The sequence below is a fragment of the Macaca thibetana genome, chromosome 14 (genome assembly GCF_024542745.1).
Source record: "Macaca thibetana thibetana isolate TM-01 chromosome 14, ASM2454274v1, whole genome shotgun sequence".
Taxonomy (NCBI): Eukaryota; Metazoa; Chordata; class Mammalia; order Primates; family Cercopithecidae; genus Macaca; species Macaca thibetana.
The window spans coordinates 15,796,709-15,823,097 of NC_065591.1; the positions used below are offsets into that span (position 1 = coordinate 15,796,709).

A 26,389-nucleotide genomic window follows, 5' to 3' on the forward strand; every position below is an offset into this window, starting at 1 on the left:
ATATATGTTTCTCATACATATAGATGTACATATATACATCGTTTTTTATTTTATTTTGTTATTTTATTTTTTATGTTATTTTATTTATTTTATGTTATTTTGTTATTTTATTTTATTTTTTTTGTTAGTTAGTTTTTTTAGATGGAGTCTGTCTCTGCAGCCCAGGCTGGAGTGCAGTGATGTGATCTCGGCTCACTGGAACCTCTGCCTCCCAGGTTCAAGTGATTCTCCTGCCTCAGCCTCTGGAGTAGCTGGGATTACAAGCACCCACCATCACACCCAGCTAATTTTTATATTTTTAGTAGAGACGGTTTCACCATGTTGGCCAGGTGAGTCTTGAACTCCTGATCTCAAGTGATCCACCTGCCTTGGCTTCCCAAAGTGCTGGGATTACAGGTGTGAGCCACTGCGCCTGGCCAATGTATGTTTTAAATAAACATTCAAATAACAATTAACTATGAAACCTTAAAAACTGCTCCATGTTACTTCCTGAACCCATCTTGAGTGCCTACATGCTATGCATACCACATATTAGGAAACACTGCTTTCCCTGGCTTCGAATCCCATCCTGTGCTTTGCTTTATTTGTCTGTAAATGTTGGGGTGGGGGGTTGATGCCAAAGACCTTTTGTTTTTTTTTTTGAGATGGAGGTCTCACTCTGTCGCCCAGGCTGGAGTGCAGTGGTGTGATCTCAGCTCATTGTGAGCTCCGCCTCCCGGGTTCACACCATTCTCCTGTCTCAGCTTCCCGAGTAGCTGGGACTACAGGCGCCCGCCGCCACCTCCAGCAAATTTTTTTTTTGTATTTTTTTAGTAGAGATGGGGTTTCACCGTGTTAGCCAGGATGGTCTCGATCTCCTGACCTTGTGATCCGCCTGCCTCGGCCTCCCAAAGTGCTGGGATTACAGGCGTGAGCCACCGCGCCCGGCCCCGCCGAAGACCTTTTCTGTTGTCATTAACATGGACACAGCTCTAAGAGGTCTTGGCATCTTGGGCTGGCTCCCCTCTTAGTTCAGAATCTGGATTTTATCCAACTGCTCAGAGTGATCAAGCCTTATGAATGAACTCATTGGTGAAACTCATAAAAGGCTGATCCATAAAACAGGAATGGATGTATGAATTGACACTAAGTCATTAGCAGTTCATGGGACTGGATTCTCCTTTAGTGGAAGAGCACATGTCCTTTCTGGCACTGACGTGTGCTTGAGAAACTTACTAAGCAAACTGGCCCATGTAACACAGAGGCCCTTTGGTGCAGTGGAAAACTGTTGACTTTGGAGATTATCTTGAGTTTGAATCTGAGCCTGCCTGTTAAAAGCTGGGTAACTGAATTGCTTTGCATCTTGGATCTTTTACCATTTATAAAATGGGGACCATTGTACTCACCTTTTAGGGTTGTTGCAAGGTTTAAATGGGATTCTCTATAGAAAATACTAGCAAGGTGGCTCAAGCCTTAAACTTTGGGAGGCCGAGACGGGGGATCACGAGGTTCTCTATAAAAAATGGCACTGTAGTCCCAGCTATCGGGAGGCTGAGGCAGGAGAATGGTAGCTTGCAGTGAGCTGTTAATTTGCATCCAGCTGGGTGACAGAGCGGATTGTTTAGCATGAAGTAGGTGTTAATTTGCATGCTAGTGGGATTGTTTGTGAGGGAAATTGTCATTTGATTATCAAACACTTAGGAACAGGAACAGTGTCTAATTCAGGGACTGCAAATGGAAATGCCAGTTGGGGCCAGGCATTTGCTAATAATTGGGTAAAGCAGGGCAGGTGTAGGATAGCAAATGTATGGGAATTAAAAGAGGTGAGGACGTGTATGACCTTGAGAAGGCAAGCCCTGGCAAAAAGGATGGCCTCCACTCAGCTACAGTCATGCCCAGATCTTCTAAGTTTTTAAAGAGAAGACAAAAATCTGGATTTTTATGTGATAACTCCTGAATTTAAACTGGCACCCAATTATAATTTACAACACTATAAGGATGGATCAACATTGCCAACCAAGCAAAACATGAATGGGGGCCATTTCTTGTCACCGGTGTGCAGCTTCTGGTCTAAATCATTTTTGCATTTCTTCTTGCTTTACACATTGTCCCAACACAGTGCTGGTGTATAGTAAATATCTAGTAAGTGGGTGTAGAATGAATAAACCAATGCAGATAAACCTGTAGAGAGGCCGGGCACAGTTGCTCATGTCTCTAATCCCAGCACTTTGGGAGGTCCAGGCAGGCAGATCACTTGGGCCCAGGAGTTCGAGACCAGCCTGGGCAACATGTTGAAACCCCGTCTCTAGAAAAAATACAAAAACTAGCCCGATGTGGTGGCGTGCACCTGTAGACACACCTACTCAGGAGGCTGAGGTGGGGGTATCACTTGAGCTCGGGAGGTCAAGGCTACAGTGAGCTTGGAAGTCAAAGGCGCAATGAGCTGTAATTGCACCATTGCACTCCAGTCTGGGTGACAGAGTGAGACCCTGTCTCAAAAAAAAAAAAAAAAACAACACCTGTAGAGAAATGAACAGTGATCACAAAGATCACTAAATTATAGGGCTAGCCTGATACCCAAAGGCTGTGTGGTCCAACCCCCTAAGTGCTTCCTGGAGGTGTCTGAGCACTTTCCTCACCTCCTTGGCAGCTGGTACTAAAGAAGACTCTCTGTTGCCCAGGACGGTTCCTTCCCTGGTTGGTCAGCACTCAGGATCTGCCAGGCCTTTGTGTTCTTCCTTATGTTAACACACAGATCCCTTTACCCTTACTCTTCTGCCGCCTGCACGCCCTTTGGATACATAAAGTCAGGTTGTTTTCACCACTGAGGGCAGATGTTCTATACCACCCCCTCGTATCCAGGCATTGTCACATCCCCTTTTCCCCTTGTTGGTTTTTTTGTTTGTTTTCTTTTTCTTTCTTTCTTTCTCTCTTTTTTTTTTTTTTTGAGACAGGGCCTTGCTCTGTCACCCAGGCTGGAGTGCAATGGTGTGATCACGGCTCACTGCAGCCTTGACCTCCCGGGCTCAAGCAGTCCTCCCACCTCAGCCTCCCGGGTAGCTGGAACTACAGACATGCATCACCATGCTCGGCTAATTTTTAAAATACGTTTTGTAAAGACAAGGTTTCCCAGTGTTGCTCAGGCTGGTCTTGAACTCCTGGGCTCAAGAGATGCACCCACCTTGGCCTCCCAAAGTCCTGGGATTACAGGTGTGAGCTGCTGCATCTGGCCTGGTTTGTTCTTTTAGCAGCACCTGTCACTCTAGAGCTGAGAACTTCCTGTCTCATGCAGTGTGGATGCCCAGCTCCTAGAGTACATGCTTACCACATGACCCACCAGGAGGGTCAGCTACCCCTTCGTCAGATCCTTCAGGAGCACTTTCTCTGGGCCAGGCACTGTGCAAAGCTCTTGGTTTACTGTCTCCAGTTGAATCCTCCTAAGCAGGTCATGGGTTAGGCATTCTTTGGTCCAGTTTACAGACAAGGAGGAAGTTACTTGGTCAAGGGGCACAGCTAGTAAGGCTGGTGGTGGGAATTCAGACCCTGGTCTGTCTGCCTGCCCCAGGTGTACCCAGAGTTTGCCCTTGGCAATGCTGCCAAGTGACAAATTGGAGGCCTGGGGCAGCCACCTCATGACTCACTGAGCACTGAGTAAAGCGAAGCAACCCTTTATCTCCTATCACTAGCTTTTCTCCTTAACTTGTCACAACTCCGAGTTGGCGGTTTACCGTTAAGGACAAGTCCTCCAGGTGGACTTTTAGAGGGGACTGGAGGGCAGTGACTGGTCCTCGTTCTGTACCTCAGCTATCACCTGGGGAATGGGATAACTGTATTAACTGACTCATGGGGCTGTTATGTTTAGAATAGTGCCTGGAACACAGTTAAGTGCTCAGTAAGTGTTAGTAATTATTTTTCAGACTATCATTTATCGGGAAAGCGTCCTCTAAGTTTTAGTGAATTCTTTCTAAATGTCTTTTATTTTTTTGTATTTAGAGATGGGGTTTTACCGTGTTGCCCAGGCTGGTCTCAAACTTGTAGGCTCAAGCGATCTGCCTGTCTCAGCCTCCCAAAGTGGTGGGATTACAGGCATGCACTACCACGCCTGGCCATTTTAATGAATTCTTGTTATAGCCATTAGAGCACCACTCACTGCCTTTGCCTTTGCCTCTAGATATGGGGGCACTTCTTGTTGGGGGTCCACAACCCCCTAAGCTTGGACACTGAGTGCATATTACAACTTGGTAAATACTTTTATGTCCAGTATTTCATTTGAGCTAGTTGAAGCCTCAGGCCGTGTGTGTGCAAGACTCTCCCAGGGTCAGGTACTAACTGCTGCCATTTCTAGAGCAGCCCCGTCAGAGGAGATGTGACTCTAGGGTACCCCTAAAGGCACCTGGCATGGGATTTGAAAGCAGGTCCCCTGACTGCAGGCTGCTGTCTCCTGTGCCCAGCTGTTCCTGTTTTCATGTGCTGAGCCCTCCCTTTCCCCTCCTCAGCTGAGAACAGCACCAACAGCACCCAGGATGAGCAGCGCAGGTGGCCGGGCTGTGACCGGCAGGATGAGATGCTCAACCTGGGCTTCACCATCGGTTCCTTTGTGCTCAGTGCCACCACCCTGCCATTGGGGATCCTCATGGACCGCTTTGGCCCTCGACCCGTGCGGCTGGTTGGCAGGTGAGGTGGCTGGGCTATGGGGAACTGGAGGACAGAGACCATGCTGCAGGGGAAGGGGAGGGGAGGCGCTCACAGGCCAACCCCTTGCCCTTCCCTGTGTCTCCACAGTGCCTGCTTCGCTGCGTCCTGCACCCTCATGGCCCTGGCCTCCCGGGACGTGGAAGGTGAGCTGTCTGTCCTCTTGTGGCTCCACAAGAAAAGAATGGGTGGGATGAAGGTGGATGTTTACCCCAGCTCCTGCCCTTGGCTTCCCACAGCTCCCCAAATGCCCTCATCTGCCGCTTTCCCCTTTCCAGTTCTGTCTCCATTGATATTCCTGGCGCTGTCCCTGAATGGCTTTGGTGGCATCTGCCTAACGTTCACTTCACTCACGGTGAGTGTTACAGGCCTGGCCTGGCCGCAGAATTCCCCCAAGTGGGGTGAGGGCAGAGTGAGTGGGCTGGGGGAGGGGCCTGTGGACGCAGATCACTACATCAAGTGGATGTGTGGAGAAACTGCAGGGTGGCTGCAAAGAGCAGGTGTGAGGCTGTGCGTGTGTGGATGAGGCTGTGTGTCAGGCTGTATGTTAATGTGTGTGTTTGTGTGTACAGAGCCCATGAATGTCTATGGAGCTCTGTTCTAGGTCCTGGATTACAGCACTGTCAGGACTGACCACATCATCCTCCCCGCTGGAGGTTACCTTTCGGGGGTGAGGGGCACAGACAACCGAATAAACAAGTAAACTAATAAATTATGTCAGTAGTCATAGGTGCTGGGAAGAAAATAAAACTGGGTAACATGATCGTGAGGGGGAGGGAGCAGCTTGAGACAGCGTGTGCATGCTTGCCATGCCGTGGGAGAGTGGGTGTGTGACCCTGTCCCTGTAAAAGCCATGAGTTGGTAGGTGTGTTTGTGAGTGTACCAGGTTGAACCATATGAAACTGTCGACACTTCATCGTGCACGTGGCTTGACCTTTTATTACATGTGGTGAGTTGTGTATGTGTGTTGTTCTAAGTGTGTTTATTTATGTGAGTGTGTACACGCGTTAAAAGCTTAGGAGTGTCGGGAGGGTGGATGGGAAGGTTCCTGGCCGGGCTGGCTCGGACTGTTTCTCTCTGAGAAGGGCTTCCTGACTGGGTGGTTTTGGCTGAATTTCACCTCGCCCCAGCAGCCGCCTTTAATTCCAACCGGGAGCATTTCACAACTCTCAAGGAAGGAAGCGGATCCCTTTCTCCCCGCCCCTCAGCGCAGCCCCTTCTCCCTGCTGTGCAACTTGGCCCAGGGCCCTAAATCCCTTCTCTCCGGGGCTTGGCCTCAGACCCTCGTGGCTGCCGGGTGGGGTTTGACCAGCAGCTCCTTCCCGCTATATCCCCGCCTCCTGTAACCTCCAGCCAATGGCAGGGTCCGGCGCCGGCGCCGCCCCTCAGCCACTCCCCGCTCCCTCCGGCCGGCCCCGCCCCCTGGGCCGCTGCTCTTGGCCTAGACTTGGACCAGCACGTATGGTGCTGCGTCCTGCGGGCCCAGCTGCTGTTGCCACGCGCGCTGCAAGGCCGCCAGCCCGGGGTTATCCGGCCGGCCTCGCTCTACCCACGGTACCGGGCGGAGACAGCGTTTGTGGCCCCTTGGAGGAGAGAGGGCCCTGCCCTCTCCAGGCCTGGCACTCTTCCCTGGCGTCCTTGGCAGCGGTGCCTCACAGATGCAGGGTGCAGGAAAACCTCTGCCTGAGTAGGTAGAGGTTTTTCCTGAGCCAGCCACTTCGGTAGGAGGGGGAAGGAGAATTTAGTTATCGTCTGTGTTTAAACACTTTTTTTTTTTTTTTTTTTTTTTTTTTGAGACGCACTCTCGCTGTGTCGCCCAGGCTGGAGTTCTGTGGCGCGATCTCGGCTCACTGCAACCTCCGCCTCCCAGGTTCAAGCAATTCTCCTGCCTCAGCCTCCCAAGTAGCTGAGACTACAGGCGTACGCCGCCACGCCTGGCTAATTTTTTTGTATTTTAGTAGAGACGGGGTTTCACCGTGTTGCTCAGGCTGGTTGCGAACTCCTGAGCTCAGGCAATCCACCTACCTCGGCCTCCCAAAGTGCTGGGATTACAGACGTGAGCTCCCGCGCCCGGCCTAAACGCCTTCTTTACCAGAGCTATTGAGGCCTCCTTTCAGAGTCTCAGTTTCCCCCTCTGTGGAATGGGTTTAGGCTTTGTACGAATCCTAAGGTCCTTCTCAGCTGTGGGATCTAGTGACTCGGGGAGGATGGTGGGGCCAGAGGAGGGTGTGTGCGAAGGGCATCCTGACTTTGCCTTCCCCTGCCCTGAGGGCTTGGCTGAGGCAGGTGAGTGGAACACATGATCAATTAAATTCTCTCCTGGTGGGGGTTCTGACCCTGCTGTGCGTCAGAGCCACCTCCTCTGGAGACTTGGTCTGCCCTGCCTCCATTCCCTCCCTTATTTCCACCCTCACCTCCCAGGACGTGATTTGTCCTGATTAAGCAGAAACTGGGCTGGGATGCCAACCGAGAGGGTTAAGAGGCACTGCCTATTACCGGGACACAGCCATGGTCACAGCCTTGGGTTAGGGCTGGGACAGTCTAACAATGGGGAGAAAGCCACTAATGTGCTCTGTGAACTTGTGTACACTTTTCCTCCCTGGGTGTCAATTTTCTCATCTAAAATGGGTTGGATAAGATCACTGTTTCTTTCTTTTCTTTTCTTTTTTTTGGTGGGTGGGGACATAGTGTCCCTGTGTCACCCAGGCTAGAGGGCAGTGGAGTGATCTCAGCTCACTGCAACCTCCACCTCCCAGGTTCAAGCGATTCTCCTGCCTCAGCCTCCCGAGTAGCTGGGATTACAGGTGCCTGCCACCATGCCCAGCTGATTTTTGTGTTTTTGGTAGAGATGAGGTTTCACCATGTTGTCCAGGCTGATCTTGAACTCCTGACCTCAGGCTTCCCGCCAGCTTCCCAAAGTGCTGGGATTACACGCGTGAGCCACTGCGCCCAGCCCAGATCAGTGTTTCTTAAGCACCTATTCCATGCGTTGCTCAGAGGTGTTACGTAACAAACTTGGGAAATCTGGGATTAAACAAAATTAACAAAATGTCTCTCTGAGGGGTGTCTGGGAGCCTTTTTGAAGCTAAAGTGCACTGTGAGTGTGTAGGCAGGGGGCAGAGTACAGTTTCCCACATTGATTTTTCTGTTTGTTTTGCCTTGGGGCTTTGCTGCTGCGTCTCCCGGGGCTGTTGTATGGAGCAGGGCTGGGAACGCTGGGCGAGGGTCAGGGTGTCCCCACCTCATGGGTGCTGCTTTCCCCCCTCAGTTGCCCAACATGTTTGGGAACCTGCGCTCCACGTTAATGGCCCTCATGATTGGCTCTTATGCTTCTTCTGCCATCACATTCCCAGGAATCAAGGTATGGAGCTGCTTGGGGGGCCAGTGAGGCCACCTGGGTTTTCTTTTTGTCTTGACACAAGAACTGGGTGGGGCTGAGTGAGCAGCAGCTAGTGCTGACCCACGGGTTTGACTTCTGCGCTCTCCTTTCTCTGTCATCATCCCAGTGCAGGCCTTCCCCGTCTCTCCTGGGCCAAGGCAAGCTTTCTCAGCTGGTCTCCCTGCCTCTGATTCTTTTTCTCTGTAATCTGTCACTCACATGACTTCCAGAAGGATCCCAGATGGGGAACTGGCTCACACACTGCGGAAAAACCTTCAGTGGTTTAGCTTCACCTACAGAATCAAGTCTAGCCCCTTCACACGCATTCAAGGTCCCTGACTCGCTGGCTTTATTCAGCCTTTGGGGCCACATTTTTCCACACCTTCCAGAGAGGCTGGGTGGTTTGGTCCAAGGTCACAAAGTGAGTTTATGCCAGGCTGGATCCTGGACAGGTCAACCTGGTGTCCCTGGAAGCCAGGAGACCAAAGTTTTAGCTCAGTGCAACTGGGGGCCCCTATTTCCTCTGTCAAATATCAAAGCACCCTTTGACTGAGCCATGCCATGCTCCTCAACCTCCATTGTGGGCAGTACCAAACTGCATACCGTTTTGCACTTTACAAAGAGTACCGAAGAAGGTACTTCTGCTCAGTGTCTCCAAAGGAGTTTGAGAGAGCGCATGGGTGGGAGGCCATCAGTTGTTCTGGTGGGCAGGCATGGAGGGTGGGCAGTTCTCCCTTCTTTTCAACTGAAGTAGTGTTTGAGGAGCCAGATCTTACCTCCACACATTTGGGTGTGTGGCCCTTTGAAGCTCTGTCCTGCCCCTAGAGAGGAAGAAGCCCCAAGGTCCAAGACTGCAGAGAAAAAGGTTTGAGCAGGAGCCTAAGGGGAGAGCAGACATTAGTCATCCTGTTCACATGGCATGGGGAGGACGAGAAAACAGAAGGTCTTCTCTGTGCACCAGCTTCTTCCATAAGAGGGGCTGACGCATTTGCACAGAATCTCATTCAAATGAGAACTTACCTGCCCTGGGGTTGAGAGCCCTTAGGCAGAGCACTTGCACCTCCCTCTCCCCGACCCCGACCCCGAGTGATTGCACTGGGAGCACCTGGGAAAGGTGAGATAAGGCTGAGCATGAGCAGTCTGGGTTTGCCTTTTCCCCCGGGGAACGTGCCAGGAAGGGGCACGATAAACACAGTTAGGCCCGGTAAACCTAGAGTTCTAAGTTTCCTTTGTACATACATATGAAGTGGACATTTTTGTGTGAACATGAACATGAATGTTTGTGGAGTCATAGGCAAAAATGTATGTATCTTTTTAAGATAATGGAAATTTCAGAGACATTTTGAGCCAGTGGCCAGCAGCTTCAGGCTTTGTGGAGACTACTTCATAGCTCTCTAGGGGAGCTCAAGTGAAAAAGAAAGAGGAATGATGGGTCTTCTGAGTCTGACTCTAAACTTCTGGTCTTGGTTTCCTCATCTGCAAATTGGGCACAAGGACAAGGGGAGAAGAGACCTTCTTTAAGGCCTCTGAGGCCTGGGATCTACCTTGGTGGGGTCTGGGGCCAGGCAGTCTCCCCCACGGGCCTGCCCCCTCCTCTCACAGCTGATCTACGATGCCGGTGTGGCCTTCGTGGTCATCATGTTTACCTGGTCTGGCCTGGCCTGCCTTATCTTTCTGAACTGCGCCCTCAACTGGCCCATCGAAGCCTTTCCTGCCCCTGAGGAAGTCAATTACACGTGAGTGGCTGGAGTGGGCGGAGACTCTCCCTGGGGCAGAGAGGGTGGTCAGGGGTGTGGTGATATGATAGATGGAATTAACTTGGGATTCAGAGAGACCTCGGCTTGGACCTCTGCTTGGCAAATCGCTTGAGCCCTCCAAGCTCTGCTTTCTCATCTGTACTGTAAGCCTGTTCCTACCTACCCACAGGTCGCTTTTGTTTGTCTTTTTAGAGGCAGTGTCTTGCTCTGTCACTCAGGCTGGAGGGCAGTGTCTTGGTCCTGGTTCACTGCAGCCTCAAACTGCTGGGCTCAAGCGAACCTCTCCCTCTGCCTCCCGAGGTGCTGGGGTTACAGGCACATACCACCATGCCCAGTTAGTTTTGTAATTTTTTGTAGAGACGGGGCTTACTGTGTTACCCAGGATGGTTTTGAACTCCTGGACTTAAGTGATCCTCCCCACTTGGCCTCCCAAAGTGCCAGATTACAGGCGTGAGCCACTGTGCCCAGCCTCCCATGGGTGTTTTTAAGTGATAGAGTTGGTACATAACAGGTGGTCAAAACATGGTAACTATTTATTTATTTATTTATTTGACAGAGTCTCACTCTGTCACCCAGGCTGGAGTGCAGTGGTGTGATCTCAGTGAACTGCAACTTCTGTCTCCTGAGTTCAAGTGATTCTCCTGCTTCAGCCTTCTGAATAGCTAGGATTACAGGCACGCGCCACCACACCTGGCTAATTTTTGTATTTTTTAGTAGAGACAGGGTTTCACCATGTTGGCCAGGCTGGTCTTGAACTCCTGGCCTCAAGTGATCTGCCTGGCTCGGCCTCCCAAAGTGCTGGGATTACAGGTGTGAGCCACCATGCCCAGCCTATGGTAACTATTTATGTGAGTGCAAAAGTAATTATGGTTTTTTTTTTTTTTTTTGGAGACGGAGTCTCGCTCTGTCACCCAGGTTGGAGTGCAGTGGCCGGATCTCAGCTCACTGCAAGCTCCACCTCCCAGGTTTACGCCATTCTCCTGCCTCAGCCTCCTGAGTAGCTGGGACTACAGGCGCCCGCCACCTCGCCCGGCTAGTTTTTTGTATTTTTAGTAGAGATGGGGTTTCACCGTGTTAGCCAGGATGGTCTCGATCTCCTGACCTCGTGATCCGCCCGTCTCGGCCTCCCAAAGTGCTGGGATTACAGGCTTGAGCCACCGCGCCCGGCCAGTAATTATGGTTTTTGCCATTAAAAGTAATGGGCCAGTTGCAGTGGCTGATGCCTGTAATCCCAGCACTTTGGGAGGCCAAGGAGGGCGGATCACCTGAGGTGGGAAGTTCTAGACCAGCCTGACCAACATGGAGAAACACCACCTCTACTAAAAATACAAAAGTAGCTGGGCGTGGTGGTGCATGCCTGTAATCCCAGCTAGTCGGGAGGCTGAGGCAGGAGAATCGCTTGAACCCTAGAGGCTGAGGTTGCAGTGAGCTGAGATCACACCATTGCACTCCAGCGTGGGCAACAAGAGCAAAACCTCCATCTCAAAAAAAAAAAAAAAAAAAAGTAACGACAAAATATTGTTTTCATCCTTTCTGGGTTTGGAGATCAGAGTAGGAGGTACCTCAGTAATAGCACTTGATGCCATGTGGTTCCAAAAAGAGGGACATAAAAGAATCCAGCACTCTGCCTTTTTTTTTTTTTTTTTTTTTTTTTTTTTGAGACGGAGTCTCGCTCTGTCGCCCAGGCTGGAGTGCAGTGGCCGGATCTCAGCTCACTGCAAGCTCTGCCTCCCGGGTTTACGCCATTCTCCTGCCTCAGCCTCCCGAGTAGCTGGGACTACAGGCGCCTGCCACCTCGCCCGGCTAATTTTTTTGTATTTTTTAGTAGAGACGGGGTTTCACTGTGTTAGCCAGGATTGTCTCGATCTCCCGACCTCGTGTTCCGCCCGTCTCGGCCTCCCAAAGTGCTGGGATTACAGGCTTGAGCCACCGCGCCCGGCCTTTAGCACTCTGCCTTTTTTTTTTTTTTTTTTTTTTGAGACGGAGTCTCACGCTGTTGCCCAGGCTGGAGTGCAGTGGCGCGATCTCGGCTCACTGCAAGCTCCGCCTCCTGGGTTCCCGCCATTCTCCTGCCTCAGCCTCCTGAGTAGCTGGGACTACAGGCGCCCGCCACCGCGCCCGGCTAATTTTTTGTATTTTTAGTAGAGACGGGGTTTCACTGTGGTCTCGATCTCCTGACCTTGTGATCCGCCCGCCTCGGCCTCCCAAAGTGCTGGGATTACAGGCTTGAGCCCACCGCGCCCGGCCGGCACTCTGCCTTTTGTGGGGCCACCTGAACACCAACTTTTTCCAGCCCCCTATCAGTGCAGCCGAGGCAAGAGGTGATGTTCCCCACCAAGCGCATAAGGTGACATTACAGAGCTGACAGTTATGCCAGGCACTGTACTTAGCCCCTATCCCATCCTCAAACAGCTGTATGATGTAGATTCGGTATTAACTCCATTAATAATGAAAGTGCAGGGAACAAAGTGACTTTCCAAAGGTCATGCCATTCAAAGGAGGGTGAATCTTAGGTTGGACACAGGCTGTCTGACTCTGGAGTCTGAGGTCTTAATGCCGCCTCCGCCATAGGAACAGCCCAAGTGAAAAACAGCTGATCCACTCTTCATTTACTTGGCATCTGTGCTAAGCTGGTCCCTGAGCCAAGCTCTGAGCAACAAACCAGGAGCTCTGCATTAGGGAGCTTGCAAGCACGTCAATGCCGGGTAAAGGGGTGCTGGACACCGCTGGGACGGCGGCCGAGCACTAGGCTGTTGAAGCTGGGCTCTGTGTGACTGGTTCCCTACACTCTGGCCTGACTGCCTGCAGGAAGAAGATCAAGCTGAGTGGGCTGGCCCTGGACCACAAGGTGACAGGCGACCGCTTCTACACCCATGTGACCACCGTGGGCCAGAGGCTGAGCCAGAAGGCCCCCAGCCTGGAGGACGGGTCGGATGCCTTCATGTCGCCCCAGGATGTTCGAGGCACCTCAGAAAACCCTCCTGAGAGTGAGTGGCTGGTCAAGGTGCCGGCCTTGGGGAACAGGGACGGTGGGTCCTCATATTCAGGGAGCAGTCATGCTTGAGTATTTATTCGCGCCCCTCTTCAGTCCTTACAACATCCCATGATGTAGGTGGGGCGTGCTCTCCATTTACAGATGGGCAAATCAAAGCTCAACTAACTCTGGGCAGTTCAGATGCAGGGTTACCCTGCTGGTTTCCTGGGATGGGGGAGGGAGGAGCTCCTTGTACCCATGGAGTACAAGAGGGATTGGTCTCTGGGGCCTGTCAGGGACAAGGTCTCTGGGCCTGTCGGGTAGCTGGTTTCCTCAGGGCCCCTTGCAACCTCTGAGCTTATTGCATCAGGTGCAGGTAGGCCCACAAGCCTCCTGGCAGGGGTCCTCCACACCTGGCTGGCTTTTGCCCCCTGCTGGTCACAGGAGGAGCTGCAACCTGCCTGGGCTGCTGCTCAGGAGGGACATGAAGATCCCAGGACTGCCAGTTCCATAAGTGGAAGGAGCTCCTTGGAGTCAGTTGAGGGGTTTGAGTCCTGCTCTCCAGTTATAGGCTATGTGGCTTGGGTAGATCACTTAACCTTGCTCTTGATTTCCTTACCTCTTAAACTAGCACTAAAAGCACCCTACGAACTGTAAAGTTAGTTGTGATGACTGAATGACACCATGGATGTGGAAGCTCTCTGTAAAGTGCAAAACGGTGTGCAGTTTGACGGTGGTTACCCCCAGAGCCGATTCTCAGAGGGCGGCATGGCTAAGGGCATGAGCTGGAGTTAGGCTGACCTGCTGCTTCCCACCCTGTGAGCTTGGGCAAGTCATTTAACTTCCTGAGCTGCAGTTTCCTCATCAGTAAAATGTGATAAGGACAGGGTTGTTGTAAGATTGATTAAATGGGATAATAAATGTCAAGTATGTAGCCCATAGTGAGTGCTTCAGAGTTTTTTTTGTTTCTGTTTTGTTTTTTTTTTTTTTTGAGATGAAGCCTCGCTCTGTTGCCTAGGCACACAATCTTGGCTCACTCCAACTTCCACCTCCTGGGTTCAAGCAATTCTCCTGCCTCAGCCTCCCACATAGCTGGGACTACAGGCGTGCACCACCACGCCTGGCTAATTTCTGTATCTTTAGTAGAGATGAGGTTTTACCATGTTGGCCAGGCTGGTCTCAAACTCCTGACCTCATGATCCTCCTACCTCAGCCTCCCAAAGTTTTGGGATTACAGGTGTGAGCCACCGTGCCCTGCCAGTTTTGTTTTTTGTAAAAATAGACAGGGTCTTGCTGTTGCCTGGGCTGGAGTGCAGTGGTACAATCATAGCTCACTGCAGCCTTGACCTCCTGGGCTCAAGCGATCCTCCTGCCTCAGCCTCCTGAGTAGCTGGGAATACAGGTGTGCACCACCATGCCTGGCTAATTATATATATACTTTTTTTTTTTTTTTTAAATTTTAGAGATAGGATCTCGCTATGTTGACCACCAGGCTGGTCTTGAACTCCTGGGCTAAGTGATCCTCCTACCTCTGCCTCCCAAAGTGTTGGGATTACAGGCCTGAGCCATGGTGCTCAACTGAGTTATTTTTACCACACAAAGCATAGGACATACATCCAGAGGGCACCTAAAAATGTTCTGAGCTGGGCAGGAGCCTGGAGGCAAGTGAACCTGAACTTTCCCGTCTTTGAAGAAACCAGTCCCTCTCCAAAGTCACATAGTGTCACTCCCCTCAAGAACTGCTTGAGCTGGGACAATCAGAGGGCAGTGGAGGGTCTGGGGCTCAGGGGCGCCCCCTGCTGTCTCCCCAGGGTCTGTCCCCTTCCGCAAGAGCCTCTGCTCCCCCATTTTCCTGTGGAGCCTCCTCACCATGGGCATGACCCAGCTGCGGATCATCTTCTACATGGCTGCCATGAACAAGATGCTGGAGTACCTTGTGACTGGAGGCCAGGAGCATGGTGAGGCACCGCTGAGGCCCCTGGGGGTTGGGGGCACAGGAGGGTCACCCTGGCTGAGCTCCCCTCACCATACCTTTCCCTATCCACAGAGATGAATGAACAGCAGCAACAAAAGGTGGCAGAGACAGGTAGGGCGATGAAAGCAGGGCCCTGGCCCACGCCCACCCTGCTGCAACCCGCTTCTCAGGGGGCGGGACTCCTCTAGGCCTGGGCCCACCCAGGTAACCCTGGGCATTTGGGGGATGTAAGAGTCTGGGTTCAGAGGAGGGCTATTTTGGTGCTCTCTGGCCTCTGCCGGAAGGGGTGGTGGTGTCCACTGAGTGCCAGTTTCTGACCCCACTGCCCTTCCCATCCTGCCCAGTTGGGTTCTACTCCTCCATCTTCGGGGCCATGCAGTTGTTGTGCCTTCTCACCTGCCCCCTCATTGGCTACATCATGGATTGGCGGATTAAGGACTGCGTGGACGCCCCAACTCAGGGCACTGTCCTCGGAGATGCCAGGTGACCGGCCTGTACAGGGATGGTGACAGCAAGTGGTCAGGCAGCGCTCTTCATTTTCTCTGCACGTTTCCATCCAGCAGCTCATTTCTTTCTCCCAAGAACCCTAAGAGAGCAGAGGTACCTCCCCATTTTACAAATGAGAAACTAAGGCTAGGAAGGGACCTGGCTTGCTTAATAATAAGAATAGCTAATGCAGCGTGCTGACTGTGCACCGCTCGGCACCTTGCCTTGTTTAGTCCTACAACACCTCTCTGAGGTAGGTGCATTAATATCTCCATTTTGCGGATGAGGAAACCGAGGTACAGGGTTGCCCATTTAAGTCATTACATGAACATTACATAATGTAACATTCTGTTACATTCTATTATAGGCACAGAGTAACCCTGATATACTGTGGAAGGAGACCGCACAAAACAGGGGATACCAGGAGGCAGGATCCTTGGGGGCCATCTTGTTGGCTGGAGACCACCATTGAGGGTTTGGTTTTGTTTTGTTTTTGAGACAGAGTCTTGCTCTGTCACCCAGGCTGGAGTGCAGTGGCAGGATCTCAGCTCACTGCAACCTCTGCCTCCCAGGTCCAAGCGATTCTCCTGCCTCAGCCTCCCGAGTAGCTGGAGTTCACCACGGAGTCTTGAACCCGGATTCTGTGACTGCTTTTGCTCTTTTTGTGTTCATCCAAACAGTCCCTGTTTATCCTGAGAGGGTGGGAGAAAGAGACTGGGAGAGAAGGAAATCCAGTGGCTTCCCTCCCTGCCAGCAGAGCCTGGCCCTGGCACTGAGCCTTCCTCCTCTACCCTCTGCTCCTCATGGCGAGGGTCCTTTAGTAGGGTCCTTCTGTCCAGGACACATGGACCACCTGCCCTCACCCCAGCCTGCCGACCTGTCTCCTGGGCTGGCCTCAGAGCCCTTGTTTGTGCCAGAGAGAGGAAGCGCTGGACAGTCGGGCCAAGCTGCTGTCCCCAGGAGGACATCTGCTTTTGTCCAGGGCAGGGACACCTTCTTGAGGACTTCTGATGACAGACGATGAGAGATGGTGCGAGAGCTTCCCACTTTCCACCTTCCTTCCCATCCTTGGTTCTCAAACCTTCAAGTGTGCATGAGAATCACTTCGTGGGGGGTGTTTGTCCAAATGCAGATCTGCAGATCTCCCTGCTGAGATTCCGGGGGCTGAGATGAGGCCTGTGAATCTGCATGTGAAGAAAGCATCCGCTTTGATGCTTGTGTCATGGGGTAGGGGAGCAAAACTTTGAGAAACATGGAGCTAGAGAACATGGGTTTCTATGGGTTTCCCATAGAAACATGAATTTCTATGTTTTCTGCTTCCCTGACATCGAAAGCACATCTGAAGGGGGAGGGGCCAGGCCAAGAACCAGGGAGTCCTGGGAATGTAGAGGCAGCAGCCAGTGACTTCCCGTTCTCCTCAGGGACGGGGTTGCTACCAAATCCATCAGACCACGCTACTGCAAGATCCAAAAGCTCACCAATGCCATCAACGCCTTCACCCTGACCAACCTGCTGCTTGTGGGTTTTGGCGTCACCTGCCTCATCAACAACTTACACCTCCAGGTACCCACCTCCATCCTTCCCTCTCCCTGCCTCCTGAGGCTCCTCCAAAGGGATGGTCCACCCAGCACCTGCTTTTCAGGAAGCGCAGTTCTGGTCTTCTGATCTGGATCTATTTTCCGGGTTCTCCAGGAAGTGTTTCTAGTAGATTGGGTTGGCGAGGGGGTAGGAATTGAGGCCCAGTTGGCTTCTTCGCCCTACCCCTCCTTCCTCCAGCCTCCACACACTCTCCTAACCTCTTCACTCTCTCTTTTTGCCTTTAGTTTGTGACCTTTGTTCTGCACACCATTGTTCGAGGTTTCTTCCACTCGGCCTGTGGGAGTCTCTATGCTGCAGTGTGAGTCTGTTCGGCTGAAAGGCCTTCCTGAGCTTTGCAACTGTGATCAGAGTACCCCAGGGCAGGGCTGGAAGGGCCCCAGGCATCCCCTAATGCGCCCCTCTCTGAGCCCCTCTGATGGCAGGGAGCTCACTTCCTTAAAGGCAGCCTATCCCGCTGTAATTGACTCCCCCTGTTGGAGTCTTCCCTTAGAGGAAGCTGAAATACCTGGCTTGATGACACTTTAGTCCTAAGTCTGCTGTTTGAAACGGCCCCCAGAGTGGCCTCCCCTCCATGCCCACCCTGAAGAAATTTCCTAAGGGCAGCCATTTGCCTTATAATTTTCCTCTTCATGTTGGGGACATGTTGGACAGTCCCCACTTGCCTGTCTCTCCTGGTTTCCCCTGCCGGCTGCTGAGGGCCTCTCCCCTGTGTATGTGATGGAGTAACAGGACATTACAATAATGATGACAAAATCAGAACCATTATCACGTGCTCCGTTGGTGTAGGCAGTAGGCAGGATCCTGGACCATCACTCCCTGAGTTCAGCCTCACTGCAGAGGTCTCGGCAGAGGGCAGTTCTGTTTCCTTCATCTGCTCAAGCCAGAACCCTGGAGTTTCCTTGATTCTTCGCTCCCCCACCCTCCACGTTCACTCCATCTTCGGTGCAGCCAGCAGCAGCTCCCACACACCCCAAATCTGACCCCTCTTGTCACCTCCACTGCTGCCTCTCCAGTCCTAGCCACCAACATCTCTAGCCTGGATTATTGTGGCAGCCTTTAGTCTCCCACATCTGCCCTGGCCCCCCCGCCTCAGTCTATTTTTAACACAGGGGCTGCAGTCACCTGTCAGGACATAAGTCTCTTCACATCACTCTGTGGCCTCCCATCTCATCTGTCTCAGAGTAAAAGCCAAAGGCTTTACTATGGCCTAAAAAGCCCTGCAAGCTCTGGCCCCAGCACTTCACTCCTCTCTAGCTCCCCCTCCTCCCTTGCTCACTCTGCCACAGCCACAGTGGCTTCCTGGCGCTCCGGAAGTCTCAAGTGTGTTCTCTGCTTGGCATCTTTGCATGTACTTCTCCCTGTTTCTAGAACATTCTTCTCCAGATATCTGCAAGGTGCCCAGTCTCACCTTCTGTCCTTCAGGTCTTTCCCTGACTGTCCTCTTCTCAGTGAGGCCTCCCTTGGCTGTCCCATGTACAACTGCAACCTCCCTACTGCCCCCTTCTCTGCTCGGCTTTTCTCCTTAGCATTTGTCACTGTCTAACACTCTGCATTTCTCTTGCTTATTGTCTCACTGCCACCTGCTCCATGGGAATGCCACCTCCTCGACGGCAGGAATCTGTTGGCTTGCTTGATCGCGATATCTCCAGCACCTAGAACAGTGCCTGGCACATAGTAGGTTCTCAGCTAAACATTTGTTGACAGAATACAGTGGACAGTCCTGCGAGGTCGGTGCCATCCCTGTTATTAGTGGAGGAGTGGGGCTCAGGAAAGTTGAGCCGCTTGCTAATATCACACATCCAGGAGGTGTCAGAACCCAGCTCAGTGGCCCCGAAGTTGCAGCATTTACCCTCAAGGCTGGGGACCAAAGAGCCCATGCAAAGAGCTTGAACGCTCAAGCACCACCCTGCCTGGCCAACGGGGATCATGGTGGGGAGGGGATAGGAGAGGTGCCGGCCTGGGCTGGAGAGGGCCACACACCCCTGATGCTCCCCATCTCGTGGACAGGTTCCCATCCAACCACTTTGGGACGCTGACAGGCCTGCAGTCCCTCATCAGTGCCGTGTTCGCCTTGCTTCAGCAGCCACTTTTCATGGCGATGGTGGGACCCCTGAAAGGAGAGCCCTTCTGGGTGAGAGCAAGGGTTGGCATGGGGGGAGCAGGAGCCACTCTCCTGGGGGCAGGGGTAGGGCCTTGTATGTGGTGCCATCCCTCACTCATCTCAGCCAGAGGCACCTCAGAGGTCTTTAATCTGCAGGTTCCCAAGTTGTCTGCCTTTTAGAACCCCTCACAGAGTGTAATTCCCCAGCCCCCTGAATCAGGATATCTCAGCCTGACCCTAGGAGTCTGTTTTTGTTTTTAATTTATTGTTATTTTTTATAGAGATGGTGTCTCGCTCTGTTGCCCCATCTGGAGTGCAGTGGTACAATCACAGCTCACTGCAGCCTCCGACTCCTGGGCTAAAGCGATCCTCCAGCCTCAGCCTTCTGAGTAGCTGGAACCACAGGTGATGGCCACCATACCTGGCTAATTTTTTTAAAAAAAATTGTGTAGAGATAAACAGGGTCTTGCCATGTTACCCAGGCTGGTCTTAAACTCCTGGCCTCAAATAATCTCACCTTGGCCTCCCAGAGTGCTGGGGTTACAGGCATACGCCACAGTGCCTGGCCTCCTAGGAGTCTGTATTTAATAAACTCCAGGTACTTTGTGAAGTGGCCAGTCCTGACTCTTGGGCCTGTGTTCAGGTACCATTGGTCCAGTCCAGTTCTACCTAGTGTGGGATCCTGTCTCCAGCACCCCTGAAAGGAGATTCTTCTCTCTTAGCTTAGATACCCTCAGTGGTAGGGCACCCACTCCAGCATGAGGCAGCCCTGCTGCTGTCAGAAAGTCTTTTCCTTACATTGAACTCATCTGCCTCCCTGATGCTGATCTTGCATCTGCCCTGTGGGGCCACCCACACATAAACCCTCCTCCCACAAGAATTGTGATGAAATAACCGCTTCTGTTTACCGAGCACTCGTTATGTGCTAAGCATGATGCATACTTTTTTTTTTAACTTACATCTTTGCCACAACAGCCCTGAGAAGGAGGCACTCAGTAAGCATTGCCATTATTTGCCCAAAGTCACAAAGTGAGTAATGCAGAGTGGGATGTGAACCGAGTCAGAGCCCGTGTGTCCTGGGCCTTCCAAGCCTTCTGTCTGCCAGGCTGTACCTCCCAGCTCCTTGAACAGTGTCTGAGACCCTCCTCTCGCCACCCTGAACGGGATACCATTGGTTAACATCTGCAAAGGTCAGAGTGGTGAGCCCACAAGGCCCCATTTCTGGAGCAGCCTGACCAGCCCAGACTCCTACAGTGCTGTGCCTTCCTCATACCTACCCAGAGAGGTCCATATGGTGTGGGCACCCACCAGGCCCTGCCACTTGTTAGGCCTGAGCGGTCTCATCTCAGCCACTTTGCAGAACTGCTGAACATTAAGTGAGATACTGGTGGAACAATGCCAACACACCATAAGTACTAGCTGTATTTATTCTGGCTCAGGACCTGGAGAAAATGGCCACCTTCTCCTCCCTGTGGGAGGCTAAGGGCAGATGAGTACCTACTTGACTCTGTTTCTCTCTCCTTGCCCTAAAGGTGAATCTGGGCCTCCTGCTATTCTCACTCCTGGGATTCCTGTTGCCTTCCTACCTCTTCTACTACCGTGCCCGGCTCCGGAAGGAGTACACTGCCAATGGGATGGGCCCACTGAAGGTGCTTAGTGGCTCTGAGGTGACTGCATAGACTTCTGAGACCAAGGGACCTGCATGACAGGCAATCAAGGCCTGAGCAACCAAAAGGAGTGCCTCATATGGCTTTTCTACCTGTAACATGCGCATAGAGCCATGGCCGTGGATTTATAAATACCAAGAGAAGTTCTATTTTTGTAAAGACTGCAAAAAGGAAAAAAAAAAAAAAAACCTGCAAAAAGGTCCCCCAAAGCAACGCTCCATTGATTGAAGACAGTCCCTGTCCTAGAGGGGTTGAGCCTTCTTCCTCCTTGGGTTGGAGGAGACCAGGATGTGGAGCTGCCTCTTATCTCTTTCTAGGGGTCTGCTTCCTGGTGCCTCTTGGGGGGGATTGGCAAACAGGCTATCCCTAAAGTCCCATGTGCCATGAGTATGCACACGTGCATGTGTCTGTGTGTGTGAGAATGTGAGAGAGACACAGCCCTCCTTTCAGAAGGAAAGGGGCCTGAGGTGCCGACTGTGTCCTGGGTTGGGGGTTGGGGGTCGGCCCCTTCCAGGGGCAGGAGGGCGGGTTCCCTCTCTGGTGCTGCTTCTTGCAAGTCTTAGAGGAAATAAAAAGGGAAGTGAGAGACTGGCTGGTGTGCGCCTGTCTTTGGTGGTGGGTGGGGGGTGTCATCCCACACCCCCATCCTTCTTCACCCAGGCTCAGCTGGGCATTAAGTAGGACACTTGGCATGCCAGCCTGTTTGCCTCTGGCTGTCTGGCTCACCTCCCTGTTCCCAACCATGCCCTGCCCTTAGTGCTTGGAGGGAGTCCAGATTCTGCCCCGTACTTCCCGGGATTGGGGTACATCCAGGAAGCTGGCTCTTCTCCATACAGAGGATTAGGACAGAATGCTTTAGAAAGAATGCTAAGGTATGACTCAAACTTTCCCACCATAGCATCCCTAGGGCCTGCCGAAAGTAACTTTTTTGGAGTCTCCTATTTTATCTTAAAACTTTATGCAAATCTTGAGCTTCCTTGTTATACTATATTTACATTTACCTTTAACATTAAAGTGAGGCTTTAAAGTAAATAAATAAAGTGAGGCTTTAAAATTATCTACATCAAGAGAAGACACAATCAGTGAGGACAAGAGATACTGCAGAAACACGTACCTTATTTATCCAGCCCTGCACCTGCTTGTGTACCTGGGACATAAGCCTTGGAGGTTAGAGCAAGTCCCCGAATGAAGGGAAAACTAACATTGGTTTAGGGTCTGTCTGTTCTACACAGCTATCTCATTTTATCCAAACTATAGCCTAAGAGGTTGGTGGTGTCATTCTTGTCGCTCTAGGAAACAAGCCCAGAGAGTTTAAGGCACACACCCAAGGGCATACAGTGGTAGGTGGTGGAGCTCAATTTGGAACCTCGGCAGTCTGTGGAAAGGACAGCTCTGCAGAAAGGAGGGTCCAAGCTTCCAGTTCTCAGCTGCTCCTGGGGCCAAGAGTGACCTCAGAGGCCTTGGCCATCCCCCCACCTCCAAAGGTTGACTTTGTAAGACAGCATTCCAGATACAGTCATTTTCCCTCCCTTTATCTTTGTTTCTCTTGAGAAGTTAATAAGAGAGCGCGACCCCCCTATTTTCAAATAGGTAAACCTGTCCACAGGGGTCTGGAGACTTGGCAAAGTCACATCGCAGATCCCTGCTGCTCTGAGCCCAGATTCCCGACTTCCAACACTGATTTTTTTTTGTTTTTGCAAAGTACAAAATCAGAATTGGACAGCACCCACCAACGGGTTCGGCTGGCTTTCAGTGGGCTTGCCGGGGTCTCTGCGCTGTCTGTCTGGGATCCTCACTTTGCCAATAGTCTGGGGAGGCTGAGCGCGAGCCAGGAGCGGGCGGGGGAGGGAGAAGGGGGAAGCGCCACGTTCGCGCCAGGTCCTTGGTGTGCCCAGCAGGCGGCGCTGCGTGGCTGCGGCTGGCGACGAGGGTGCGGGGGGGCGGCGAACCAGGAGGGAAAACCCCTGCCTCTTCCCGGGTCTCGGGCTCCAGAGCCCCTACCTGGTGCTTGCTCTGCCGGTCCTTTAAACTCTCCCTACACCCTCCCCGACCCCTATCCTTGCAAGCGTTATCTGCAGCCTCACCGACCCTCGCAACGGTGGTGGTGGTGGTGGTGGGGGGGTCTCGACGCTTGCCGCTGGCCAGCCGGACCCCGGTGGGAATGGAGGCAGGAATTCCGGCCTCCTAGGAGAAGGGCGTCTGCTCACTCCCCCACTCCCCGGGGCTTGGGGAGGGGGCTGGGCAGGGGCGGAAGCGAGCTGGAGCCGTGTTTGTCGCGGCGCTGCGGAGTGGAACAGATGGCTGGGGAGGGGAGAGGGTGCGTGGCGGGGAGGAGGAGGGGTGCGGGGGCCGGAGGATAGGGAACGAGGAATTTCGATGCCCGGAGTCTCCCAGGAGAAGCCCCCCTCCCCATCTTTTCCCAGAAAGGGGGGCGGATATGCGCCTGCCTTTTTCCCGGAGAGCCCTGGCCTCTGGCCTGTGGCAGACCCTGCCGCGCAATCCTCCGCCCCAGGGCGCGCCCCTCACCCCCAACCCCCCACCGCAGGACGGGGTGGTGGGGTCAGGACCGCGGGGAGCGGCCCGGGTCGCGAGGGTTAATGGGGCCGCCCTCCCAGGGGCGAGGGGGCGGCGGGAAACGGGCTCGGGGTGGGGATGGAGTTCTGGGATCGCAAATAGCAAAGGAAAAACGTGTTAATTGGAGCTTTATGCAGATGAGCTAGGACTGGGGAATGTGGGGTAGAAGGAGGGACAAGGTCGGACTTCGAGGAGCGTTGGTGGGATCTGGCCAGGGGAGTGATTGATGCCTATCCAGATATCTGCGTGTTGAGCCTCCGGGGAGGGCCGCTGGTGCCTGGGGATGAGAGGCTTCCTCTCTGACCCCCGCCCCAGAAACAAGGTGGGGGGCTCTCCAGGGTCTCCACATCCTGCGTCTCAGATCGCCACTAAGAGAGGGCTAGGCGCACCCTGCAAGTGTCTGCTTTGGTTTCTGGCTGCTGACCTGTCTCACCTTGGCTGTGGCCCCCTCCTTCCCGGTCTGGCTTGGTCTCCACTCACTTTGCCTCCTCCATCTGTTATTCCCCACACCTGGCAACACCCTTTCCACTCAGGATTGTCTGAAACCTTCCCCAAGTGTGACCCCTTCCCAGTTTGCATTTTCTCGTCTGCCCCTCACGGACCACTCCACCTTTGAGGCCTGTCTCAAACTTTGGAGTGCTTCATAACCCACCTCCACCTGCTAAAATGCAGATTCCAGGGCCCCGTTAGCTATCTGATTCAGCAGATCCGAGGGGCTCAGGAATCAGCTTCCTACTTAAATCAGATGCAAAAGGCCCCTATTTTGTAGAAACACTGGGCAAGGGATTGGTGGGCTGGAAAGATTGGGCAAGTCTCCTTCGACAGCCCCCAGCCCTCCTCAGTGCTCATCTCTCCACAGAGGAGAATTGAAACTCTCACCAAGTGTAGTCCTCTCTGCTTCTGTGTGATGGTACCAGGTGTGGAGAAGATGGACAGACGGAAGGAAGGAAGGAAGGAAAGAAGGAAGGAAGGAAGGAAGGAAGGAAGGAAGGAAGGAAGGAGGGAGGGAGGGAGGGAGGGAGGGAAGGAAAAAAGGAAGGAAGGAGAGATGAAGGAATGAGTCTGCACCTGGCTCTTCTCTCTCTGAGTAGGGTCTTCCCTTCCTCTCTCCACTGCCCACTTCCCTCCCCTCTGCTAGGGCTTCGCCCGTCTATCCTCCTCTCTCACTCCACCAGCCTTGCTCACTTTCTTATCTCCCTGCCACCTCCTCACCTGAAGTTTCTACAAAGGCCAAAGGATCTTGAGGTGGGGAGTTTGGGCCTGAAGGGAGAGGGAAGAACCAACCAAAGCTCCTGCCTTCTAAGCAATAGCCAGAGACACCTTTGGGGTTGGAAGAAAAGCCGGAAGAGGGAGGCAGAACTTGAGGAAAGAGAATAATCACAGCAAGCATGTAGGTCACCTTGCCATGGGCTAGTGCACTGAGTCCCCACAACAAATTGATTTAGGCTGGCACTATTGTCCCCAGCTTACAAAAGCAAAATAAAACAAAACAAACAAAAAAACCAAAACAAAACAAAAAACACAAAACTCTAATGTTCAGAGAGGTTAAGTAACTTGCCCAAGGTCACACAGCTTACTAGTGGGAGCATAACTAGGTCATTCACCCTTCTACTGTCCCCAAACCGTTTCTCCAGAGGCCGCTGAATATCTGTCCCAGGCCTGCCCTCCTGCAGGGTCAATGGGGTTGGAAAAGGGCATCATGTACAGAGATGAAAGGAGATGCTCAGGTTTCAGAACATTTGACAGGTCTGTCTGGAAGCATTAAAAATTCATATAGAAACCTGACCCCAGCTGGACCTTGGGCCTGCCACCTGGACTATCCCTGGCCTCCTGGCTTCGCAGAGTCCATTGGGAAACTTAGCTTCCACAGTGTCCTGAGACTCCCAAGTCTGTATTTCATAGGAGGGGAGTTCGTCTCGGATTAGGGATCGAAAGTTGGGAGCGTGCAGCTAGGAAAACAGGGCTGAGAACCCTCCCCCTACTCTGGGTGTAAGAACCTTAGAGGCTTAAGGGCTTATAAACCTTATCTGGTGTCATTCTATTCCTCTCCCCAGGCGGTTAGATGTTCATTCTCAGCTCTGGACGACTGAAGCCTGGCTGTGCTTCCCCAGGTGGCCAGTCGGGGGCAGCCGTCTGCTTGGAGGAAGCCAGAGCCCGAGCCTCTATCTGCTGCTTTGAAGAACCCCCATATATGGTCAGAGAGGTGCAGTCTTGGCCTTGGGAAAGGGCTCTAGAGTCTGAGATCTGAGGATGGGGGAGAGGTTTCCTACTTCAGGGGAGACTGAGAAATTTTAGGGGGCACTCAAAGTCGGTTGGTGGGTTTCAGATACATGATAACTGGTGGCCAGTATGATGTAAACGTTCTAGCTGGAGTGAAGGTTTGGGATGAGATTGTGAGAGAAAAGTCTCGAAAAGCAGTTGGTACCAGACTCTGAGGGATCTTTGATGCTTTGCTAAGGTGTTTTACCTTTACCCTATAGGCATCAGGAAGCCATTATAGGCTCCTGAGTGACATCATAACATATGCAAATTTTGATCAGATGAATCTGGTCACCATGGTATGGCTGGGTGGGAGGGAGGGAGAGATTCCATATAGGAAATCAGCGAGGAGGTTATCGCAGTTTTCTTTTATATTCCAGGCATGAGGTAATGAGTAGCTGGAGCAGGGAGGTGGTGGGGAGAATGGGAAGGAAAGAATAGACTAGGGCTGGGTGGGGGACTGGGTAACTGAATAGATACAGGAAATTAGAGAAAGGGAGGAGTTAATTACAACTAGGCTGGGTGTCTGGCAGATGAAAATGCAGAATGGGGGTACACTCACAGAATGTGGGAGGTGAATGAATTTTGCTTTTTTCAGGGGATAGAGGAATCTCAGACAAATCCCTTCCTTTCTCTGGCCTCAGTTTCCCCATCAGAGTTTCCCCATCAGAGCGTTCGTGGGGGTTGGGCTGAATGGCCTTTAACATTCCTCCTGTTTCAGGCTGTGTGGGTCAAGGTGGTAAATCTGGGTTGTTTGGAGAGCTTGGGGGTCTGTGCATGTGAGATCACTGGAGGTGGTCTCTGTGCTGGGTCCTGATTGAGTGGGTGTGCATGTCAGTGTGCATGTCAGAATTTAGGGGGCACCTGCCGTGGGTGGTTGGTGTGCTTGCATGTGCTACATGGCTCTGCTGGGTGTGAGTGTGTGTGAGAGCTCAGAAGTGTGGGTG

At 52.4% G+C, this 26,389-nt stretch overlaps 2 protein-coding genes across 5 annotated transcripts in view; one reads left to right on the forward strand and one right to left on the reverse strand.

Annotated features, from left to right (window-relative positions):
* The window catches only part of SLC43A1 (solute carrier family 43 member 1), a 32,418-nt gene extending 11,221 nt beyond the window's left edge, over positions 1-21,197 (forward strand). For 2 of the 4 annotated variants that reach the window (XM_050758513.1, XM_050758515.1), the window contains exons 3-15: positions 4,476-4,653; positions 4,762-4,817; positions 4,950-5,026; positions 7,940-8,032; positions 9,653-9,786; positions 12,616-12,794; positions 14,593-14,739; positions 14,829-14,867; positions 15,101-15,239; positions 16,664-16,805; positions 17,066-17,139; positions 18,849-18,972; positions 20,475-21,197. In XM_050758513.1, the coding sequence (XP_050614470.1) occupies positions 4,476-4,653; positions 4,762-4,817; positions 4,950-5,026; positions 7,940-8,032; positions 9,653-9,786; positions 12,616-12,794; positions 14,593-14,739; positions 14,829-14,867; positions 15,101-15,239; positions 16,664-16,805; positions 17,066-17,139; positions 18,849-18,972; positions 20,475-20,621 (1,529 nt within the window). In that variant the 3' untranslated portion in view covers positions 20,622-21,197. Of the gene's footprint in view, positions 1-4,475; positions 4,654-4,761; positions 4,818-4,949; positions 5,027-7,939; positions 8,033-9,652; positions 9,787-12,615; positions 12,795-14,592; positions 14,740-14,828; positions 14,868-15,100; positions 15,240-16,663; positions 16,806-17,065; positions 17,140-18,455; positions 18,516-18,848; positions 18,973-20,474 lie in introns of those variants that run through there. The other 2 variants (XM_050758516.1, XM_050758514.1) reach the window with 2 other exon arrangements.
* The window catches only part of SERPING1 (serpin family G member 1), a 437,682-nt gene that overhangs the window by 114,137 nt on the left and 297,156 nt on the right, over positions 1-26,389 (reverse strand). The gene's annotated exons all lie outside the window — the stretch shown is intronic.